Source organism: Melanotaenia boesemani, chromosome 21 (assembly GCF_017639745.1).
Source record: "Melanotaenia boesemani isolate fMelBoe1 chromosome 21, fMelBoe1.pri, whole genome shotgun sequence".
NCBI classification, from domain to species: domain Eukaryota; kingdom Metazoa; phylum Chordata; class Actinopteri; order Atheriniformes; family Melanotaeniidae; genus Melanotaenia; species Melanotaenia boesemani.
The window spans coordinates 14388031-14410450 of NC_055702.1; the positions used below are offsets into that span (position 1 = coordinate 14388031).

The 22420-nt window shown below is 38.5% G+C and overlaps 2 protein-coding genes across 5 annotated transcripts in view; one reads left to right on the top strand and one right to left on the bottom strand.

The window, feature by feature from the left end:
- The window catches only part of plce1 (phospholipase C, epsilon 1), a 79060-nt gene extending 74730 nt beyond the window's left edge, over positions 1–4330 (top strand). The window contains exons 39-44 of the mRNA XM_041974340.1: positions 160–288; positions 389–586; positions 769–945; positions 1069–1281; positions 1928–2136; positions 3590–4330. Coding sequence (XP_041830274.1) covers positions 160–288; positions 389–586; positions 769–945; positions 1069–1281; positions 1928–2092 — 882 coding nt within the window. The 3' untranslated portion in view covers positions 2093–2136; positions 3590–4330. The remainder of the gene's footprint in view (positions 1–159; positions 289–388; positions 587–768; positions 946–1068; positions 1282–1927; positions 2137–3589) is intronic.
- An 8640-nt stretch (positions 4331–12970) lies between these two features.
- LOC121632725 (protocadherin-15-like) overlaps positions 12971–22420 on the bottom strand; it is a 210851-nt gene continuing 201401 nt past the window's right edge. For all 4 annotated transcript variants that reach the window (XM_041974432.1, XM_041974433.1, XM_041974431.1 and 1 more), the window contains 2 exons: positions 19285–19414; positions 12971–14448 (listed from right to left, as the gene is read on the bottom strand). In XM_041974432.1, coding sequence (XP_041830366.1) covers positions 13693–14448; positions 19285–19414 — 886 coding nt within the window. In that variant the 3' untranslated portion in view covers positions 12971–13692. The remainder of the gene's footprint in view (positions 14449–19284; positions 19415–22420) is intronic.

The following is a 22420-nucleotide window of genomic DNA, read 5'->3' on the forward strand; positions in this document are numbered from 1 at the left end:
AAATCCTGCTGGCACAGTCAGCAACATCCCGATTTGCTTTGGTGTTGCTTTAGCGTGCTTTTCAGGAGAGTGTAAGAGACCTAGAGATAAAGCAGAAATGTCACGTAATGATGTTTCATAACAACCGGCTGCTTTCTGCATCCTCTGTTTCTTACACAGCTGTTCAGCTCAGAGGAGAAACATGTCTCCCAGCAACACAGGGTAACAGTGCATGGAGCTCCTGGTCCTGAGCCCTTCACAGTTTTTTGTGTTACGGAGCAGACTACTGCAAAACAGCTGCTGGACATGGTTCGTACTTCAGAAAAAAATAGCTGCGGCCTAAGTGGAAGAAAGTCTCTTAAGATAATTTGCATTTGACGCCCTTTCATGTTTGTTGCATCCTACACAGGTTGTTGCATCATCAGGAAATACATCAGAGTACTTCTTGTGTGAGGAGAAGGTTCCCTTGTTGAAAGAGCGCAGTGAGGTGAAGCGTTGTGCACAGTATCGATCTCTAGCACCTGAGGAGGAGGTGGTCAGGCTGGTCTGCAGCTGGAATGCAGAAGAGGGATATGTGGGCAGGATCTGCCTCAAAACAAGAGAGGAGGTGCAAATAAAAATAGCACATGTTCATAATTTTTCTACAACTAAACTGATATTAGAATAAAAAGTATCCTGTGCATGCTCCTTGAGTTCTATGTTATATAATGTGGCTCCCTCTTGTGGTTGCTTTATGCAAGTAAGCATCACTTATGTTAATCTCCTGCTACTGTGGCTATATAATTGCAGAACTTAACTGAGAAAATCACTGTGCTGGAGAGAGAAGAGGACACGACTGTGGGAGGTAAAGAAGGAGGAGGGGAGGATGATATGTTCTTTGTTCAGGTTCATGAAGTCTCACCAGAACAGCCTCACACTGTGATCAAGGCCCCACGCTACAGCACTGCTCAGGACATCATACAACAGGTGAGTCAGGAAAAATAGTAAATCTTCAAACCAGCAGCTAAAAAATATCCAGTGTAGAAGAGAATACCACATATATTCTCTATTTTAATTTTAATGCTCTCCGTTTTATTTTATTTTGGCCAGACACTATCAAAGGCAAAGTACTCCTACAGTATTCTCTCTAATCCCAATCCCTGTGACTACGTCCTGGTGGAGGAAGTGACTAAGGACGCTGGTTCTAAGAAGTCCTCCACCACCAAGCCCCTTCAGCGAGTGCTGCTGGACCACGAGTGTGTCTACCAAGCTCAGAACCGCTGGCGGGGCGGGGGAAAATTTATTCTTAAACTCAAAGAGCAGGTAGCTCTAAACATGATAACCAGTTTCCACTATTAGACTTTAAATTTTTTTTTTTTGTTGGTTTTTAGTTCAATATTTATGTGCATATTATCATTACTTTTAAAATGTTTTTGTCTTTGCCTTTGTCTAGCTTTAATGTGCTTAATCCTTGCACTTCCTGCTTGTGGTAACTTCATGTTCCTGCTCAATAATCCATGCTGTTCACGCTACCCATCGTCATGGCCTTCATCTCTAATTATCCACCGCTACCTTTGTTAACAACATTTTCCATGTGCTCTGCTTTTCTTTGTTATTGTGACTATTTATATGTTGCTAATAGGTTTATAAATTATGTTTTATTTGTGTCAGTGTTTTATTTATTCACCATTTTGTTGCTTTTCAGCTGTTTTTGGAAATAAAGAGCTTAAATGATTTAGTAAGTTTTGTTCAGTGTGGTTTTGTGCTGGTAAAATTTCTTGTGAATAAAGAAAGTTTCATAATATCAAACAAAAAAAAATGATGGAAGATCACAAACACTGCAAAAATATTTAATGTTTTCAGCCTATTTGTCTTTAATTATCTGGAAGCAGAATCGACTAAAAACACGGTGACACAGTTTTCATAAAATACATGTGGTTCGCTAACTTGAATCCATTTCCACTTCCAGGTGGTGCGGGAGGACAAAAAGAAGGTCATTTCTTTTGCCAGTGAGCTCAAGAAGCTGACCAGTCGCAGCCGCAGCATGACGGCTGGCATTGGAGGGGACGGCCCTGCTCAGAGTAAGGACGATCGAGCTGCATGCTGTGTGGCTCTGACAGAGCTCCAGGAGTGAACCTCACACTTTGCCTGCTGTCTGTGCATGAAAAAGCAACAGAGGTACCGTATGTTGTCTCTAACCTTTTACATTATATTTAAAGAAGTCAATGTGAGCTCTAATTGTTGTGATTTTTTAACACGATTTTCTCTTTAAAACAGGGATGTAATTCAGGATGATTAAGCTGAAAACCCGATGATGTACTGTCACGCTCAAGAGTTTTTAAAATTGAGCATATTTCTGCATTAAAAATGAAAAATATTAGATCTTCATAAAAGTCCTAAAGGTAAATAAGTAGAAAAGTAAATATAGAGTACCTAATTAAGAAGAAACCAAATGAGACAGAAATGTTGCGCTAGGTAATGTTTTATAAAAATCTCCAGCGTCACATATCTGTGTCTGCTTATGTGAATAATTGTGATCAGTATCTGGTTTGATGCCACTTTCGAAGCAGCTGCTGCAACAACAAATTTGCAGTTTAGTGTGTAGAAAATTTAGCTAGTTCCTCAGTAAGACATCTGAGATGAATTGCTGGCTTTTGGTTACTGCACAGCATTACATACAGGGCGTGAACTTTCCTAAATAGACCCAATCTGTAATGCTGCTGCCGCCATGTCTCATATACGGGCTGAGCTTCTTAAAACTGTTTCACGAACTTTAATTTGTCACCTAAAAAGAAAGGCCTCATTGTTTTTCACATCATATGTTGCAGAGACATACTGCATAATTTTCACTGTCTCTTCGCAGCCTTATCACAATATATGAAATTCTGTTCTGCATCTTACCTAAAAAACTTTTTTGTATCTTTGATATTTAGAAAATGTGTGGGGTTCTTGCTTCTTTGCAGTACTATATTAGTGTATTGGTGTGAAAACATTGGTAGAAGTATGTATGGCTTCATTAAACTGTTGTTGCTCAATCTGCCACAGGACTGACTACCTTTGATTAAGAGTTGGATATAGAAAGTTATTTTCTGAAAGACTGTCAGTGTACAGAAAATGATGACAAAACCGAGTCCATTTAATAGAAGAACCTTTATGGACAATGAGCAATGCCACTGTGAAAAAGATAGAAAAAGCCTTGAACACATCATGGAAAAAGAATTTCAAGTGGCTTGATCATAATTACAGAGTGTGCTACAAAGGAGTCGTATTAGACTAAGTGGTAATAGGAACCTTATGACAGCTGTAACATGGGTCTGTTGTCAGCACCTTCAAGTTTCAATTAAAAGAAGTAGAACATGTGCAAAATGAATTGATATGAAGATCAGAGACCTGCCTCAACTCCATCTAGTTTAACATGAGCTATATTTGTGGCAACGTCTGCAATTTTTTCAAAGCCTGACTTCATGGTTCTGCCTGTACATGGTGACATTTAAAAACCAGAAACGTTGAGTTGGTTCAGCTTTGCAGTGTTACAACACAATATTTGTCATGGTTGTGTTGTTATATTTTTAAACCCAGAATTTCTGAAATTCTGAATCTTAACATGCAAATGAAACTGTTTTCTCTGCAGGGTGTCTGTCTGCAGCTGCAGGTCTGAAGGCATGGGTCACAGAGGGCAGGGTGGGGGCTGGAATGTTCCTACAGGCCTCATCCACCTCCCCTTCCTCCTACTTTAGGGGTGAACTCCAACCTGTTCACTGTCCCACCTCTTCTCTAACCCCCCCAGCCTGGAAGCTTCACCTCCTAAGGAACTGGAAAATCCACAAATGATATCCAGGAGGGAAGACCGGCACTGACTACTTCTGAACTTGGAGGATTCCCCTTTTCTATGAGAGGCCAAGTGTTTCCGTGAAGGTCTGAGGAATTGTGAACTTCGGTGGTGGGCTCCTCTCAAGGTCTTGAAGGGGTTTGATCCTGCTTTGTGCTAGTTGAACAACTGGAGGACAGATGTCAACCTAAAGCTAAGGTTATCAGCACCTTGGCTTAGTTGAATGATAATCAGGAGTTTGGGAATCCCACCCAGCATCAGTAGTGATGTCATGTGGGCAAGTGTTTCCAGCCCCTTTTGGTTTGTGGTTATTATCGTGGCTACACAGAGGGTCCAGGGTACCAGGGGCAGCTGTTGTCATTGAAGTCATCAGGAACATTAAATAGCACTAATATTTTCCTCCTGTTACTAAAAGATAGGAGAAAAAAAATCTTTCCCTGAGTCACACGCAAATGATGAAGAGGTATGAGTTTTCTTTCATGTGCCAGTTTTATTTTCTTAACCACCAAGAAGAGCTGCTCACTCTCTCTCTCTCTCTCTATACATATATACACATATATTTATATATATATATAGATATATATATATATATATATATCTATATATATATATATATAATATTTATTTATTTATTAGTGCTGGGCAATGATTAAAATTTTTAATCACAAGTAATTGCATGAAATGTTGTGATTTATCACAGTGTTATGTCATTTTCCTCTAAAAGAAGGCCTAGTGCTATATGATGAAAATGCAGTAAATTTTAGTTTACAAACACTAAATCAGGGGTCTGCAACCTGCGACTCTGGAGCTGCAAGTAGCTCTCTGGACCTTCCACAATGGCTCTCAATACATAGCTAAAAATGCTAAAGAACTAACTCATGTTTTTAAATATAGATATTATAACAATGCAGGTTTTAGCATTTTCTGTTTTCTTCATTAAATAATTGCATTGAATTTCAACATAATGACACTAAAAGTGCCAGTAATATATTTTGTATCTATTTTTCTTGTCATTAGGTTGGAAACTATGTGCTATTTTTTTTTTTTTTTTTTTTACATTATTTTACACAAATATCAGTGTCCCATTGAAGAAAGTCAGTCTATCCTCTTTTTTGCAAAAGTTTAATGTTTTTCTTTATTTTAAAACCTAATAATAGAAATAAATGTGTGGTTCTTCAAAAATGAACACAAATTTTCCATAGTAGATATTTATCAAAAATGATAAGTTGGCATAACATTTGCGGCTCTAAAGGAGTTTTATTTAGCTGGCTGAGGGAAAAATGGCTCTTTGGATTGGAAAGGCTGCAGACCCCTGCACTAAACACGTAAACAGATTTAACAGCAGTTTTCACTTGAAACGGCAACAGTTAACATATTTCTTTAAATATGTATAAAATCAAATCTTTATGACCAAGAAGGATGAAATTTTCAGGATTTACCAACGTAAAGGTAAAAAGTCAGCAGGATGAATTTAAAAGCTGTGAAGCTGCTTCCTTCTAAACACAGAAGGAACAATATGTGATGAATATCAGCATCAGGTGAACAGACAGAAAGCAGGATTAGAATCTCACAGCTTCTAGATGGTGAGGAGAGAGAAATATTCACAATATGCACAAAAACTTCCATCCATGCACCTTTAATGGTTCATTATCCAGATTTCTTGCCTATAAATTCTCTAACCTTTGCATTCTTAGCTTGACTGTTTAGCTTCACCTCTTAAGACTGCACCCTCCGGTACTGGGAGTTAAGGGGTTAACATCTGGATAAAGAAAGCCCAATTTTTGCTTCGCATTTGTAAAACAAGGTCATAAAATGTCTTACCTTTGCTGTCTTGCCTCAAAACTTATATCTACCAGGATAAAACTGCATTTAGTTAAAAAAAACAAAACAAAACAAAACAAAAAAACCTGCATTAATACGCTAAAAAAATGGACATTAATTAATTAATGTGGCAACGTGATAACGGATCAATTATATATATATATATATATATATATATATATATATATATAGATGATGAGCGAGTGTTAAGGAGACTGACAAGCTGGCTTGTTTTGGTTTTTTTTGTTTGTTTTTTGTGATTTTCTTGTTTTAACAGTTTTTAAAAACTGTTCATTGTTGATAGTTGATTAAGTTGATAGTTTGAGGCAGTGCAGTGGCTCACGGAGCGGCAACCCTTTGAGACGTCTCCAATCTAGTTACTTATTCTGCAATGATTGCTGCAAGGCTTCAGGCAGTTTCTTGGACACTACCATCTGTGCAGTAAAGTTGGGAATAAAAAGGCAGCATTTTAAGGTGGTGTAAGTGTGTAATATTAACTGGTACAGGGATAACTGTGGAACAGTCTCCTATCACAGTTATGGCATGTTGCTGTAAAATGTTGCAACACTGCCTCCAACTTTTGGTTATTTAAAGCTGTCTTTACGGATGATCTGCTCTGTTCTACAAAGTATCTTTGTGCTGTCTTCACTGGCAACAAATAACTTGCTTTTTTATCTTGTCAGGCAATTGATAACTACATTTTTATTTAATTTTTTTTTTTTAAGAAGTAGTACATATTTTCTTCAGCAAGCAGACATAGCCACTCTCTGACATTATAACTGATATGGCTGCAGAGTATCAGAGCCAGTACAGAAACCTTCTCAGATCTGACACCTAATTCCAGCTTCCAGTACTTACTTAATCCCTACAGCGCTGATATCAGCTCTCAGATCCTTAAAAAAAAAAAAAAAAAAAAAAAAAAACTAACTTCACCAAACAGCATTTTGCACATTTTATTCCTTTGCTGTCATTTTGTGTGTGTTTGTGTTACTGTTGTAAAAATGGTCAGAATGTCTACTTTTTTATGACCATTCTGTTTGACATTTTTTTTTTATTTTAGCCAAGGTGAAGATAAGATTTGCAGAACAGCAGAAAATTGCTACTAAACTATATCGAGGTGTTGCCAGAGTAAATTTGAAAGTAATGAATACGCAAACATAATTAATTGCATTTCACCTTATTTTATTAGCCTTGGCTTTATCCTGTCATTTTGAAGCTGTATCTTTATACATGTAGACCACTATACTATTGATTGGTAGTTAGTAATCATTTTTTTGATTTTATTTCTCCTAATTTCTTCACCTTGGGGCCACTTTCCCCCTGCATCTCTTTTGATCTGTGACATTTCCATATTTCATAAATTATTGAATTAATTTAACTTCTTCCTTAAGTTTTGGCATTTCATTTGGAAGTATGTTGGGCTTATGAAACTCAATGATTAATCTGATCCATGAGGATGCAGCTGAATTGACTTAAACCAGGGATGTCTGGGTCCGGTCCTTGAGGGTTGCTGTTCTGCAGGTTTTAGACTAACCTGGCCCCCATATTAATGGGTCATTAACAGGCTTGGTTAGGAGTTGAGAACTAAGGAGGCCATTTAATTGAAATCAGGTGTGTTGAAGCAGGTAAACACATGAAACCTGCAGTATGGCCCTCAAGCACCGACATTGGACATGCCTAAGTTAAACCAACACCAAAAACTAAAAAAAAAAAAAAAAAAAAAAAGGAAGTCCTGATCCAAAATGAAGTTGAAGCTTTTAAGCACATTTACCATAAACCACACAGCTGCCTGACTGCATTATTTATCTACTTTTCTAACCCAATTTTTTTAAATCAAATCTCTCAAAATCATTCTTGTAGTTTCTTGGCTGATGGTGCTCTGGGCAAATTCCTGCAAAGTCAGTTTGGGAGACGTCCATTTGTAACCCGCATTCCATCTTTGTATTCAGCTGACTGAAGCTCTCATGGTTTGTTAAACGTGGCCACAGGCTCCAGCAGAACCTGTTAGTCCTTTGACCTTCATTGGTCTTGAAAGAACTTTGCATTGTGCCTGATTGAAGTAATGAGTTAGATTTTTAGTGCAATATTAAAATGATATCACTTCTCTTTATTTTCTGCAAGTTAGTGACTTATTAAATCAATACTGTCAATGCACACGGATTATGGTCTGCAGGTGGTGATGCAGTGTGGTGCTCTGGTCCCTGAGGCTTACTGTAATCAAGGTGGATAAGACGCAGAAACCACAACTTCTTGTCTGTGATAATGAAGCTGTAATCCTTTCATCCTGTCAGGCTTTTGTTGTTATTATGGATTAGGGTTGGAACATGCAGAAATGCCATTATGTCAAGCAAAAGATAACGCTTCATTAACTGGCCATTACCTACAGCTCCCCTGCCTGACTGAAACCACATCAGCTCTTAAGTGTGTGAAATCCATGCTGCAGGAAGTTTCTGTTAAACTGTAAATCTGTGAGTGATCTGTTTCATCACCCCAATTTGTCTTGTTTTCCTTCTTTCTGAAATGTAGACCTCATTTCTGAATGTAACATTTCTCATAACCTGAGACAATTGTGGTTTGGAAGTTATTTATTTAAATGTGAAGCCCTGGTTGGCAGTTATATGTTGTTGTACAAGTTCCTGCAAGTAGTTTTAAGTGTTTAATTTGTTTTTATTTATTTCGGTATGAGAGAGGGTGATTTTACAGCCCTACCTTCATTCAAACATATTTAGATATGTAAAGAAATATTTTACTTTGTGTAAAATATTCCATTTAGTATTCATACTTGTGACATGTTATCGTGCAGCATCATTGCTTTTATGTCAACAAAACTGAACTATTTGAGACTTTTGCATTTTGTTGTACTTATATCCACTGAATATGACACGTACAGATTATTGGCAGTGTTTAATCTCTAGCACTCTTGTGTGTCTGTAAGACGTTCAGTATACCCTTTCCTATGTAAAAGACGGGACTGTCAAGTGAACATCTGTGTATTTACTTGAATTTTTAAATGAATAATTGGTGGATTTGTCATATACTGTAGCAGGATCACAATAAAAATGCAAATATTTAATGATGCTGAACATTAAAATGTTTGTGTGAGTTTAATTAAATGAAACTGAAATGAAAAATGATCACTTAAGGAAAATTGTAATCTTGTAATTTGTTAAAGATAAAATGTAAATTGCATTTATTCTGAAAGAGTTCTTATTTGAGTCCAGTAGCTTCTGTTAATCTATGATTTCCATATAGAAATGTTTATTTCATTACAACTCTTGACAGTTGCCTTTTATTTTAAACCTAAAATTAGTTATTTGTTATTATGTAGGCATGCCCAAAATTTTACTTTTACCCTTGTGATACTTTTTGTATTTTGTGTATTTCTGTAGTTATCTTTGTTCAATGGTGACTTTATCTTTTAAGTACAATTAATTTGAACAGTCTCATGAGGAGTTTTCAGGTCATTTCTTTAGTTAAATACAGTCTTATTTTTACTTCTATATCAGCGTATTACATATTACATACGCAAAAATAAGGGGATGGCGATTATCTCTATGGTAACAACAGGTGATACTTGCTGACCAGTGTTTCCATGGTAACCGAAAGTTCAATAGCACCTAAATAAACAAAAGAAAAAAAAATCACAATATGTTGTGAAGGGAAAAACACAAAGGGATTTCTTTTTCTTCTTTTTTCTAAATACACAGTAAGCTACTGGAAACCCTGACAGCTTCCATCGGCTTCTTAAATTCACTTTATGGGTGTTTGAAATGTTCCCATTTTTCATCATTTTAAAACTGCCTTGTTGCTGGTGCTTTTGGTGCTGGTGCAACCTGTCAGGGTCATACAATTTGAATAGGGAGTTAAACTTTGCATTTATTTAAGCATGCATAATTAATCAGCTTAGATTTTGGACAAAATGTCTTCTTTTTCTAATATCATCCCAGCAACTAATCAGATCTTGGGAGCTGTAGCTTAATGAGCCAAGCTCAGTCTGCCCTCTTCTCCAGTACAGCACAGTGGACTCAGAAATCAGTGACACGATCAGCTCATTTAGTTAAATCAATAAGTGCCGCTGAGACGTGCCCGGCCATCCAGAGACTGTTTAAAATATTATTCTGTGGCTCAGTCCACTAATTCTGTTTAATAAGGAGCACTCGGTTTCAAATATCACCACCGGTACAGCAGTACGAGTCCCTTAATGCAAAATTATGCAGTCATCAAATTAAATTACCAGTTTTAAAACCCGGTAATTCTGCAGGTTAATGATCTTTCTTCCCAAGACTTCACATGAAACAATTCACTGTAATGTGTTATACAATTAAAAATTCCCCTATGCTTATTGTGATGGCTGACATGAGAAATGTGTTCTGTTAAGTGGGTCGAGGCTTTTTAAATTAATATAAAAAAGAAACCTTTTTAATATGATCTGTTTAAGTAAAAGAAAATTAAATATAGAAGATTGCTCCCTTTTTTCTGCAAACTATATTTTTTCCAAAATATGCCAAATTTCAATCAAATCAGAGCTCTAGTTTAACATAACATTTATAGAAATATGTGTATTTGCTTTTGTTGTTGGAAATCGCATCTACATTCTTTTATGGAAAATGTTCTAGATTAAAAATATGTCATTTACAACCCAGTTTCCCAAACTAGCACCTGTAAAGTTGAGAAATATGAGAAAAACATGAGACATATAAATAAAACCAGAATGCAGCGATTTGCAGATCTAATAAGCATTTTTTTCCTCAACAAAACAGGAAGAACATATAGCTGTTGAATTTGAGAAATTGCACCATTCCATAGAAAATGTGAGCTTATTTTGAATTTGATGGCAGCAACTCATCTAAAAAAAAGTTGGAACAGGGTGATAGTTTACTGTTACATAGATTCCCTTCTTCTCTTAAAGTCTGTAAAGGTATGGGAAGTGAGGTGACTATGGAAGCATAGAGCTGTCACTCAAATAAAAATACAAATATTGGGACCATATCACATGTTAGTTTTATTCTAAGAACATATCGTACCGTATGCAGGTGCTTTTGAGATCTAATAATATTGGATTTAACCACATTTTATGGAGATTATTCTCATTAAGCAGAAAAATTTCAGCTCTTTTGTCAAGGATTAATTGTTCTACTCAGATTTATTGTTGTACACACTGGAATGTGGGACAGCAACACGATACATCACCTGCCTGCGTGCAGTGAATAGTTACACCTTTGGCCTAGTTGTCTTCTGAAGATTAAAATGATATTTGCTTATATGCACCACTGGGAGTGGGAGAGTTAAGTTACCGACACGAAGGTGTAGTCCTGTCTGGTTATGAACAATATCACAGTGTCCTCCACGCTTGTCTCAGCCTAGTATGAAGTACAACTTAATCCCATTTGGTATATTAGACATTTCTCTGAGCTACTCCGCATTAAAGAGGAATACAGTTTATATTCCACATTTTCACCACATATTGTGTTGTAGTGAGTGAACGTCTAGTGTAATGAGAACTTCTGGATCAGTGAGTGAGTGGGAAGAACATAGCAGGAGCAGAGTAGAGTTGACCTAATTACCTGATGTGAGGTGAGAGGGAGCAGAGTTATAAAAAGAGCTCAGTCACTGTGAGTGAGGATCTGGAGAACCGAGCCTGGTGATTGCCATTGGGGTTAAGCCCAGCCAAGCACACCCTTGGTGCTCAGTGGATTTGGGTGGGAGGGTGCCGATCACAGCTGGTTATGGCTGCCGGTGGCAAAGACAGTTAGGTCACTGGGTAGGCAGGACAAGAAGAAGGTAGAGGGAACTTCTAGGAACATGCCCGTCTGCTCTCCAGCTGAGGAAGAGGTGCTCCTGCTGTCAGTAGAGACCTCTGCTGGACCTCTGCTCATGTGGCAAGCATGGGTGCATGTCAGGTCTGGAAAAGATGAGCGTCAGTCCACCGGTTACAACATAGCCAACCTTACACAGACACTGCATGAGTATACATCCAGCTTAAGCAGGAATCTGAGACGTTGGGAATATGATCTGGGGAGTTAAGAGGAAACGACCGACTCAAAATTTAAAAAAATAATAAAAAATCATACTTTAGCACATTCTCAAGTCAAAATGTGCTTGGGAGTGCACACAAATCCATGCAAAGTTGTTTTTCTGTATATCTCAGCGTGTGTGGAACATTTTGATGCAATAATGAGGTCCCTGGGCCTTTTGTTGTTGTTTCATATTACTCCTTAAAATGTTTTCACCTGGTAAAAGGTCTGGACTGCAGGCAGGTATGAATGTGGCTTAGCATTGTGTTACTGAAATATGCAAGGCCTTTCCTGAAAGGAGCATTGTCTGGATGGGAGCAGATGTTGCTTTAAAACATATATGTACTTGTCAGCATTGATGGAGCCTTCATAAGCTGCCCTCACAATAAGCACTTAAGCAATCCCATGCTATAATAGATCGAGGTGTTTGAAATGTTAATGGTAAACAAGCTGGATTGTCCCTCTTCTCTTTAACTCACAAGCCATGTCCATGGTTTCCAAAAAGGACTTCAAATTTTAATTCATCTTACCACAGAACAGCTTTCCACTCTGTCAGACAGTTTTAAATGACGTTTGGCCCAGAGAAGGCAGTGGTATTTCTGGAACATGTTCATATATGGCTTCCTCTTTGCATGGCATAGCTTTAACCTACATTTGTGGATTAAATGGTGAACTGTGTTAGTTATTTCTGAAAGTGTTCCTGAGCCCATGCAGTAATTTCCAGCAGGGAATCAAGCCTGTTTTCTAATGCAGTACCACCTGTGGGAAGAATTTTCTTTTGACCTTCAGCATTGTCCTATGTGCACACACATTCATCCTGAATTGTTGGATAATGTTACAGACTGTAGATGGTGGGATCCTCAACGTGTTCACAATTTGACCCATTTCTGAAATTGTTCCACAATTTTTAGACAGTTTGTTGCAGATTGCTGAACTTCTTTTCATCTTTTTATACTGTGTAATGATACTGACTTGCTGCCAACAAAACTCATTGGTTGTCAACTCCAGTTGTTTTTAATTTGTCAGGTTCTTTTCCAGCCTTTTGTTTCTCTTGCTCCAATTTCTTTTTAAATCTGTTGCTGCCATCAAATTAAAAATGAGCTAATACTAACCATAAAATGGCAAAATATCGCAGTTTTAACATCTGGTATGTTTATGTTCTATTATATTTGTAAATCATGGACAAATTTAAAGGTTAAATAAATAAGATTCATCAAAATTCATTCTTTTTATTTATAGCAACATGACATCCCAATGTTTTTGTAAACCTTTTACAAGTTGGGGTTTTAATAGGTGTGTGCAAGAGTATAAAAAAACAAACAAACAAAACAAAACAACAACAAAACAAAACAAACAAAAAAAACCAAACAAAAAAAAAGGAAAAAAAGGAAATTGGTCTGTTAAACGAGGCTCATTTGATGACATGTTTAATGACACGGTATTCCCCATGGCTTCTCAGTTTCACAGATGTAACATCACAACTTCACCTTTCATCAGATGAAACTTTATTTGGATCTGGTCTGCCAAGCAACTTGACAAGAATAAAAAGGCAAGTGTGAACAATACAAGACTTCATGTGTCAATGAAACGTGTCAGGCAAATTCAAGATGAGTTGTGCCAATGGCCTTAATACCAAATGAATCAAGCTCAGTTTCCTACAGACACCAGTCGCTTAAAGGGCCATAAAAAGGTTCATCAAGTTTTTTTTCTCACTGTCAGTGTAAAAATATAGCAAGTCCTCTCATTCTAGGTCCAGTTTTCTGAATGTGCTGCAGCTCTGAGATCAGTTTGGCTGAAAGGATGGACAGACTGGAGCACTGAGACATTAAAAAACAAAAGTTTTTATGTGTAAACTAGCAAATAACCAATCAAATGCCAAAGTACTCGCTTAATATCTCTGTACTTAAATAAGTGAAATTATTTTAGCTTGCTTTGTAAGCTCAGTACCAATCAAGTTCATTTAACTTAAACTAAGCAACCCCATTAGTTTTGCAGCAAATGAAGAGAAATAAAGTCTAAACTTTTTAATGAACTTGGCAATAACAACAAACACAGTGGTCTCGGGGAAAGTCAGAGTTTGGTCATGGGTATGTGAAGGCTGTTCCAGGGGCCCATCCATAACTCTTCCTCATCCGACTGCGTCCTGTCACTCAGATATTCTTGTGGCTCTCCTGTAACGACTCCACCTTTGTCGTTGCTGCTGTCCTCATCGACCTTGGAGTCATTCTCGCCTTCTTTCGGCTCATCTCTCTCCGCTGAGCTCTCAGGATGGTCCGTGCTGCTCTGCGCAGCTTGGAGCAGTTCGGGTTTGGAGGTGAGACTTTCAGGGCCCGTGTTGCTGGTGCTGGTTGACCCCAAAGACGCGCTAGATTGTCGAGTGTTAAACACATTCAGCGTTTTGTTGTTATCAGAGTTAGAGGAGGAGGAGGTGGCTGGTTTAGCGCTTTGGAAGGTGTGCAGTATGTTGCATCCACCCTCTGCGGTTGTCCTGGGGTTGTTTAGGGGTACTCTTTCCTCCAGTGTGGCAGCCATTTTGTCTAGTTTTTTAAAGTGCTTGGCCAACCTTGAGCTGAAGATGGGAGAACTCAGTTTGAGGTGGTTGTTTGGTGTGGTGGTGTGTGTGGGACCTGCAACGTTCACCGACCGTCTAGTGCGGATGATGGAGCCATTCTGGGCCACATAGATGCTCCCGTTAACATTAACATGGCTGCTGTGGGTGGAGGGCAAGCAGCTGCGTTGGGTTTCCGGCATGCTGTCCTCACCGGTGGAGCTGGTCTCGTACTCCCGGTCGAGCACCAACTTGATCCGACGCTTTCTACTGCCCTGCTGTGGAAAACAAATCACATGGAATCAAACTAACGGACTTTCATCAATGTCTTCACTAACTTGGTTTAATGCAGTTTAAAAAAAAATCTTATATACATATAAACACTACACACTTGATAGGAAACTTTACACATATTTTGACATTTGACAAAATACTTGGAGGATTTCAATTCCATTATAATTTTAAATGGAACTACGGAGCTGTGTAATGAGTGTTTGGTAAAAGTTAATTATTAAGGGTTGGGGGAAAAAAACAAACAACAAAAAAAAGGTTAAGGCTTATGGAGAGAAACAGGTCCAAAATCTAATCAAAACACCACTCCAACTTTCAGACAAGGGGGTGGACCTATCATGCTGTGGGCTTGTGCTGTCGTCAGTGACTCTTGGAATATTTTAGTGAAAGAAGGAAGAATGGATTCACTTATATATTAACAAATTCTGAAAAAATCCCAAATCTGGAAATCGCCCCACAATTAATCTCCAGTCTTAACGGATAATGTATGACAAAAAATGAAAGAAAGAAGAAGTTTATCACAGAACTAAAAGCCCTTTGCTGTAAGAATGGTGGTGGGGAGGAAACTCTCAAACAAGACTATTGATGCTGATAAAATCTATTCTTGTGATACTTCTTTTTTACATTGAAACAGCTAAACATCCTTCATCTTCTACAGTATTAGATTTCATGTTCTTCAGCAGCTTTGAAGCAGCCTTTGAATTTTTCGGATGCTTAAAATTTTACAAAAGCAAAGCGTCGAACCCTTTGATGATAAAACTGTATGTTGGATGTAGCATTTTACTGAAGGTTAGAGCTAACACTGCGCCTGCACACACACACACAACACTCTGCAGGAAGAAAAAGGCAGTTGTGAACAGAGCTCTGATCTGCTGTCACACAATGTAACCCTGACAGTTTTTCCACTTAACCTTGAAAGTATGGAAGTAATGATATGTTCTCCTTTTCTTGACAGTGAAAGCATCTTTTTTCCCTGCAGATAACGGGCACTGTGGGAGCTGACAGATCCCAGGAGAGTGACGCACACAGAAGAAACAATGACAAATGGAAAAAACTGAAAGAAACATTCACTGCTACAAAGAGAGGTCAGTGAATAACAATGTTTGAGCAGCAGCAGCTGCTGAGACATAATCAGCTGGTAGTGGAGCTTTTGGAAAAGTAAAGCAAGAGAAGTCAGCTTAAGAAAAAAGATGTAAACCTGACAGACGAAGAAGAAGGAGAAGGCTGATTGGGAAAAGGGGGATTAAAGACAAGCAAAGGAAGGCAAAGAAAAGCAGATAAGAGATATTGTGAGAGGGCAGCAGAGGACATGCCAGTCCTCTGCTGCCGGTAATTTAAACTCCTTTGAATATAAATCACAGCAAACAGGGAAGAAAGGGAGACAGATTACAGCAATACATTCCACTCAGGTAATGACTGCAAACCCAATCCAAGCATTCTCACCAAGACCTTACTTAGTGGCAAAGATTTTAATCTCGGCAGGGGGCTCAGGCCTCATCAGGATTTCAATCAGCTGGCTCATTTCCCAATTCCCCCTCTTCCTCTTTATCTCCTTGATCTTCATCTCCATCCTCACTGTAGCTGCTGCTTTTCTCTTCTTCTTCAGAGTCCTCCATGATGGGCGACAAATCGTCCGAGTTGTTCATCACACCTGAGCTCATCTCCGATTGGGTGCGGGTGGAGATTTGCTTGCTGGCTGACGGCTTTCCTGATCTAGTGCTTTTTCTCTCCTCCTCCTCCTCCTCACTGCCTGTTTTACTCTCTTGATCTGATGTTTCATGAGAAGAACGTGAATGTCGAGACGTTTTGGGCCTGGAGCTAGAGAACGTGGAAACGGAGTATCTGGAGCCCATCCTACTGCTGCTTCTACTCAAACCTTTTCTGCTCGACTCTGTCCGCTCATCTTCACTCTCTGACCCTGAGTCATTCTTAGACTCCTCTTCCTCCTCATTCTGGCTCCACTCTTCCCTCTCTGTTCCTGAGTCGGACTCAGTTGTTTCTGTTGTAACAGATAAAGTTGGGCTGCTTCTGTCAGAGGGACTAAACTCTGACGGAGACTCTTTGCTGCCATTTTCTGACTCTGAATCACTTTGCTCTGTCACACTGTCACTAATCTCCTCTCCTAACTCCCACCTCCTCCCCTCATGTCCTCTGGCAGACACTGAGGCAGAAACGCTCATATCTCCTAAGGAGCCATATATCTTCCCACTGTTCTCCTCTACTCTGCCCCAGCTTTTACTATCACTCCACTGTTCATCTCCCACCCTGGCAGGTCCCTGGAGCCTCCTGGCCAAGGAGATAAGACTGAGGACCTCGCTCAGCTTTTGTTTCACTGGTGGGGGATTGCTTGCTTCAATAGATGTTTGGAAATAACTCCCATCAATGATCATGCTACCGTCCAGGCTGACATGCCGGCCAGTGGAGCCAGGGAGCTCTCCCCTGTGCTCTGGCCTGATGCCCCCTCCTTGTCCAGCTGCATTTCTCATCCCATTGTTCGTCATGTTGCCTTTGTTGCTTTTCCCCCATGTTTCTAACTCTCCTCTTCCTCCCCTTTCACTCCTTTTTTCTATTGCTTCATCTCTTCCTCTGGTTTTGTCTGCTCTTTTCCCTGCCTCCCCTTTTCCCAGCCTGACATCTGCTCCTTCTGCTGTTGTTCCCTCCAGTCTGCCCCCTTCTTCCATCGGTCCAACTCTGGCTCTGCTCCACGGTAGGTGGATGGCAGCAGCTGATGTTTTGCCCACAGGGGACGGCAGTGCACACAGTTTCATTGCAGCCTTCAACCTGGCAGCTACACTTGAACCTTTAGGTTTACCCATACCAACTTCTTGTTTTTTGTCACCCTCGGCTCTCGGAGGACCCGGGGTCTTTCTTGGAGGTGGAACAGGTGGAGGATGGGGCTTGAGGTGGGCTAGGTGTGGTGCTAATGTGTCTCCTTGAAACTGTCTCTTCACCTGTTGTCATGATTACATTTCAAAAGGCATCAGTGTCAGAATTGTTATGAAGATATCAGTAAATAACACAACATACAACATAATATGAACATATGTTACATAAGGCAGTGTACACATCTAAAAAGCACGGTTTGGGATTAATTATAGAAGACCCAGATTTACATGAATGATTTTATGCTCTTTCTTTGTTTATATTATTTTTAAAAAAAAGTGTTTCCCTGAGCTTATTGTTTACAATGAAAACATGAAAAACCCTGAACAAAGCTGCCAAATTAAGCTTGAACTGATCCATTCTGTAAAAAAAGGGAAAATCTTTCTTGTCAATTTCACCAGCCTGTATGATTTTCTACTGTTTCTCTATTATATTTTATTTTAATTATGGCTGGATTGTTCAACAAAGTCCAAAAATCCTGCTGACTAAGTGGTGAAACTGCACCACCTGGTCAACAGGTCACCTGGTCCTGGAGTTGTCCCAGTAGCTGTTGCTCTTTCAAAATGTTTTAGCACCAATTTTCTCGCCAAACTTGTGTGCCAGATGGACATTCTTTTAAGCCAGACTGTGCAAATGGTGCAAATTTCTATCAACACACCCCAGAAGTAAAAGGCTATTTTAGTCTTAGGTTGATGTTCCTTGACAGTCCACCATGTTGGTGATGCAGCAGCCTGTGTTCCAGAAATACAACTTAAATTATTTTACAAGCCATTAAAGAGATTAAATCTGAAATGATTGTGCCGAAAAGATAGAAATGAAATACTGGGAATACTCGACCAGTCAGAAATGTTAAACATGAAAGCCCCAACTTAAGGTCTAGAAAAGGACTCCCTAAAAGACCCCAGCTCCTAAAAAAGGTTCCTGTGATCAAATGTAGCTAAAATGCATTTACAGTATGGTTTAAAACCAGCATGGTGTGTAGAAGAGTGAAATTTTCTCCTAGTCGTTTAGGTGCCTGTGTAAGTTTCACAGCAAACTGTTAGGCTGCAGCAGAGAGGATGAGGAAGCTGTGCTCTGTGTGCACCTACACAAACACAAACCATGTGCTTCCTGCCCTCAAGGTTGTGCAGGTTCATTTGTGCTTTAAAACTTATCCACAGTTTGACAATCAGGAGGCAGCTTTTATTTCTCTGAGTTTTTCCTCATTCACTCATTATTTGCAGCTATTATGAGGATAGATGCCGTCATAAATAGCATCTTAAATGATCAGTGCATCATCTTAACGGTTTCTCAGAAACTGTTTCTTTTTCAGAGAGCTAAGTGCAGGAGGATTTAGTGAATTGTTGGCTGCAGATAAATGACATCCTGTTTGTATATGCAGTGCTTTCCTACTTGAATATTCATATTAGAAGTTGTAAAAAAAGTACTCAATTATTAATGAACAGTCAACAAAAGACTTGTAAGTCCTGTATAATGCAGCATCTTTTGTTGTTTTTGATTAAAATCTGTTATGTTCTGTTTATAATGCTCAGAACTTGAGCTGTAATAATAAAAATGTATTAATTTTGCCAGAAATTTGTGTATGTATGTATGCATGTATGTATGAATGAATGCATTATGTATATGCAAACTCCTCAGATAAACATGCCCTGTATTGTACCTTTCAACACTGTGTTGTTCTCTACATGCTTTTTAGCGTACTGTTATCTGTATACTTTCAATTATTGTTGCTGCAACAATGACTGTCACCAACGAAAAGAAAAAAAAAGTCTCTTAATCTTAAATTTGTTGTCTTGAAGAGAAGCAATAACATTTCCGATTATGTGCATGTAGAATTGTTCAGTTTTCAGTTGATCAATAAATATCATACACTACTCCACCATGACCATTTGTAGTTCAGCTATACAGCAGAATTTCAACTAGTTTTGGTTCATGATTACCTCTCCATCAGACTCCTGAGGGCTGTAGTAGTAGCTGCCATCGTCGTCAACTACAACTTCTCCATATTCATCGTAGAGACCAGAGGTGGAGATGAGCTTCCTGCGACTGCCATACTGAGGCAGCTCATACCTGCACAGAGATCAAAAGGGAAGAGCACAGAGACATTGAAAAACAAACAAACAAAAAACACAGGCAGTGCAAATAACAGTTTTGTAGCTAATAATGTTAAAGCTAGTTTTATTACTTTACTAGAAATAAATGAAAGCTGTGCTCTAGTGCAACCTCAACAGAGGTAGACGGGAGCTAAAGCTGCTTATAATCAGACCAGCGCACTTCCTTACCCACAACCACTTATTCGAGCAATAACGCACAGTGCAACAATGTGGTTCAGTCCAATGATAAGCAATGTCTAATAACTTCCCTAAATGAAGCTGGTCTAATCACAAAAGGAGCATTTTGTTGCCAGGAGACATTCTGTTTGCAGAAAACACTGGAATCGATTTTCTGCCCTTTTGTCTCTCTTTGTTGCTTGTTGCTGGGAGTGCTGCCCGAATTTACTAGCCAAAAAAACTGTTGTGTATCACTACTTGGGCTCTGTGCCCTGCAGTCAGCAACTCAAACAGCCAGCGACATTAAAATAAAAAAAAAAAGGCATCCTTCTGAATGGTTTCCTGAAAACAATATGTCCCAGGGTGATTAAAGTAACCAATCTGCTGGGAGTCCTTTACCGGAGTTGCACTGAGATGTTGCCTTGAGTAATTATTCTGCCCACAGTCAGCTGGTGGGAGAAGTTGCCCTTCTATTACATTAAGTGGCCAAGTAATAAACAAATGGATGGGCCACATGGATGACAGATGGATGATGGTGAGAGAAACAGGAGGCAGAGATAAAAAGATACAAGGAAAAGAAGAAAGAATGGGTGGAAAAATGAAGGAGATTTTTCCACCCATTCTTTCTTCTTTTCCTCTTCAGAGCAAAAAGAGCCAGTAATACATAAATGTCACATTCATGAACGTTAAAGTATGACTTCTGCAAGCTAATGTTGTGAGTCTTAACCCTCCACTAAACTCTGATTATAGGATTTCAGTTATTAACCTGCAGACTTAACCTACAAAGGAGGCACAAAAAATATTTACAAACCTTAGTCACATGTTTTTACTCAACCCTTTTTCCTCCCGCCTCTTTTACCTTTTCTTTGCCCCTCCTTCACCTCACCCCATATCACCACTAGAGGGCAGTGATAAATTAAGAATCACTGCATGCATGTCAAAGTTTGTATAATCTTTTGCATAACATGTTTTTGTAATTTTTTGTGACCCAATAAAGAGAAAAAAGGGACTTTTTTCAGTTTTATTGAATTAGTTTTTCCCAAATAAAACGTCAAGTTTGCTAACACAGCCATATGATGTAAAGGAGCATCATTCAGCAGTAAAATAATCTGCAGCCAGCTTTAGCCCAGCCAGTGATTTTTAGCTCATAGATTATGCATCATAACCCCTCAGCTAACAAGTTACTGCAAGCAAAGGAAAACAAATTTTTTTCAGACTAATGCTTATTTGACATGTTTGAATTATCAAGTTTCACGTTTCCAACGTTATGTTTAGCTAAGCTAACTGGCGGCTTTCTGTAGCTCTAACTGGTCCTATCAACCTTTTCACTTAAAGCAAATGAGCAGATTAAAAAAAATGTAATTTTTAGGAAAAAAGCAGGTCTTCAGAATTTGCCATGTTGCCCTGTTATATTCCTACAGTAGTCCAGAAACAAACCAGCCACTGGCTAAAAGAGCAGGTGGTTTCTACTTGGTGGTTGGAAAGGGTGCAGGTAAGGTGTTTTGTAATACGTCACACCTAGATTTTGCTAAATTCTACACCTTGCATGTTACAGCATCTTGTATGACATCAAAGCTATCATTAATCAACCTTTTGTGGAAAATGTTTTACAATTAATCTTGCAAATATTACACACAAGTTCACACTCAACAAAATGTATCAAACATGCACACAACAGGCATTTGAATTCAGAAACAACCTCATTTAATTGTACTGTATATGGTAAAAAAAAAAAAACATTAAAAGGAAATATATATATATATATATATATATATATATATATATATATATATATATATATATATATATATATATATATATATATATATATATATTTTACTGTATATATCTCAAGGTTGTGTTCTTTATAGAAATAATGGCCAAAAAAGAAAGAAAAAAAGAGTGATAAACTTGTTAGACCAGAGCTCTAGGTGCTTGATCTTGAGGTAAAAGTCAACCAAATGTTGCTGTTTAGTTTAATTAGTTTATTCGATTTAAGGTAACATTTATTTGCACAATGCATTTAATGAATAGGACAGCACAAGGTGGTTTACACAAATAAAAATGGATATATTTGGAGCACAGGTATGAAAGTTCAAACACAGAATAAATATTATTGAACAATTCCCTTCATCCATCCATCCATCCATCCATCCATCCATCCATCCATCACACAGTAGTCTTTGACATCAATTAAGCAACACACAGTTTTTAACTAAACATAACTACTGTGTAATAATTATTTTTCAGACATAGAGAACAAATGAAGATCGATCAGCTCTACAGCTGTCACACTGATCACTATACTGCATCACCCTCACTGACAACTTCAGAAGATCAAAATCTAATCCTTTAATGCTTCAGCATGACTGGAGGGCAACTTGAATTTGGAATTTGGCCTGTTTGGTTGATTGTATGTGTGTGTACGTTTGTATGTATGATCACAGAAGTAAATACTGTAAAACTTCATGTCTGTTGATAGAAGGAAATTAATGAAAAAAAAAAACCTATCTCTTGCCAGTAAAGAAAACCTGCTCTATTCATTTACTTAAATAAATGAACATATTAGATGTCATTCTTATAAAATCCTGATCTTGTATGCACAGAGTCAGTTTGTGGATGTTGCTCTAAGCCACCAGCATCTGGCCTATTGTCTGCTTCCACGGCTGGGTGCCTGATTAGCTGCTACATTGCTGCAAATTTAGGCAGAGAGAATTAGCTCAGGGTGTGTGTGACAGAGTAAGCATGTGTGTGAAAGAACAAGCAAGAGAATGCTTGAGTGATCGTATCACTGAATGAGTGTGTT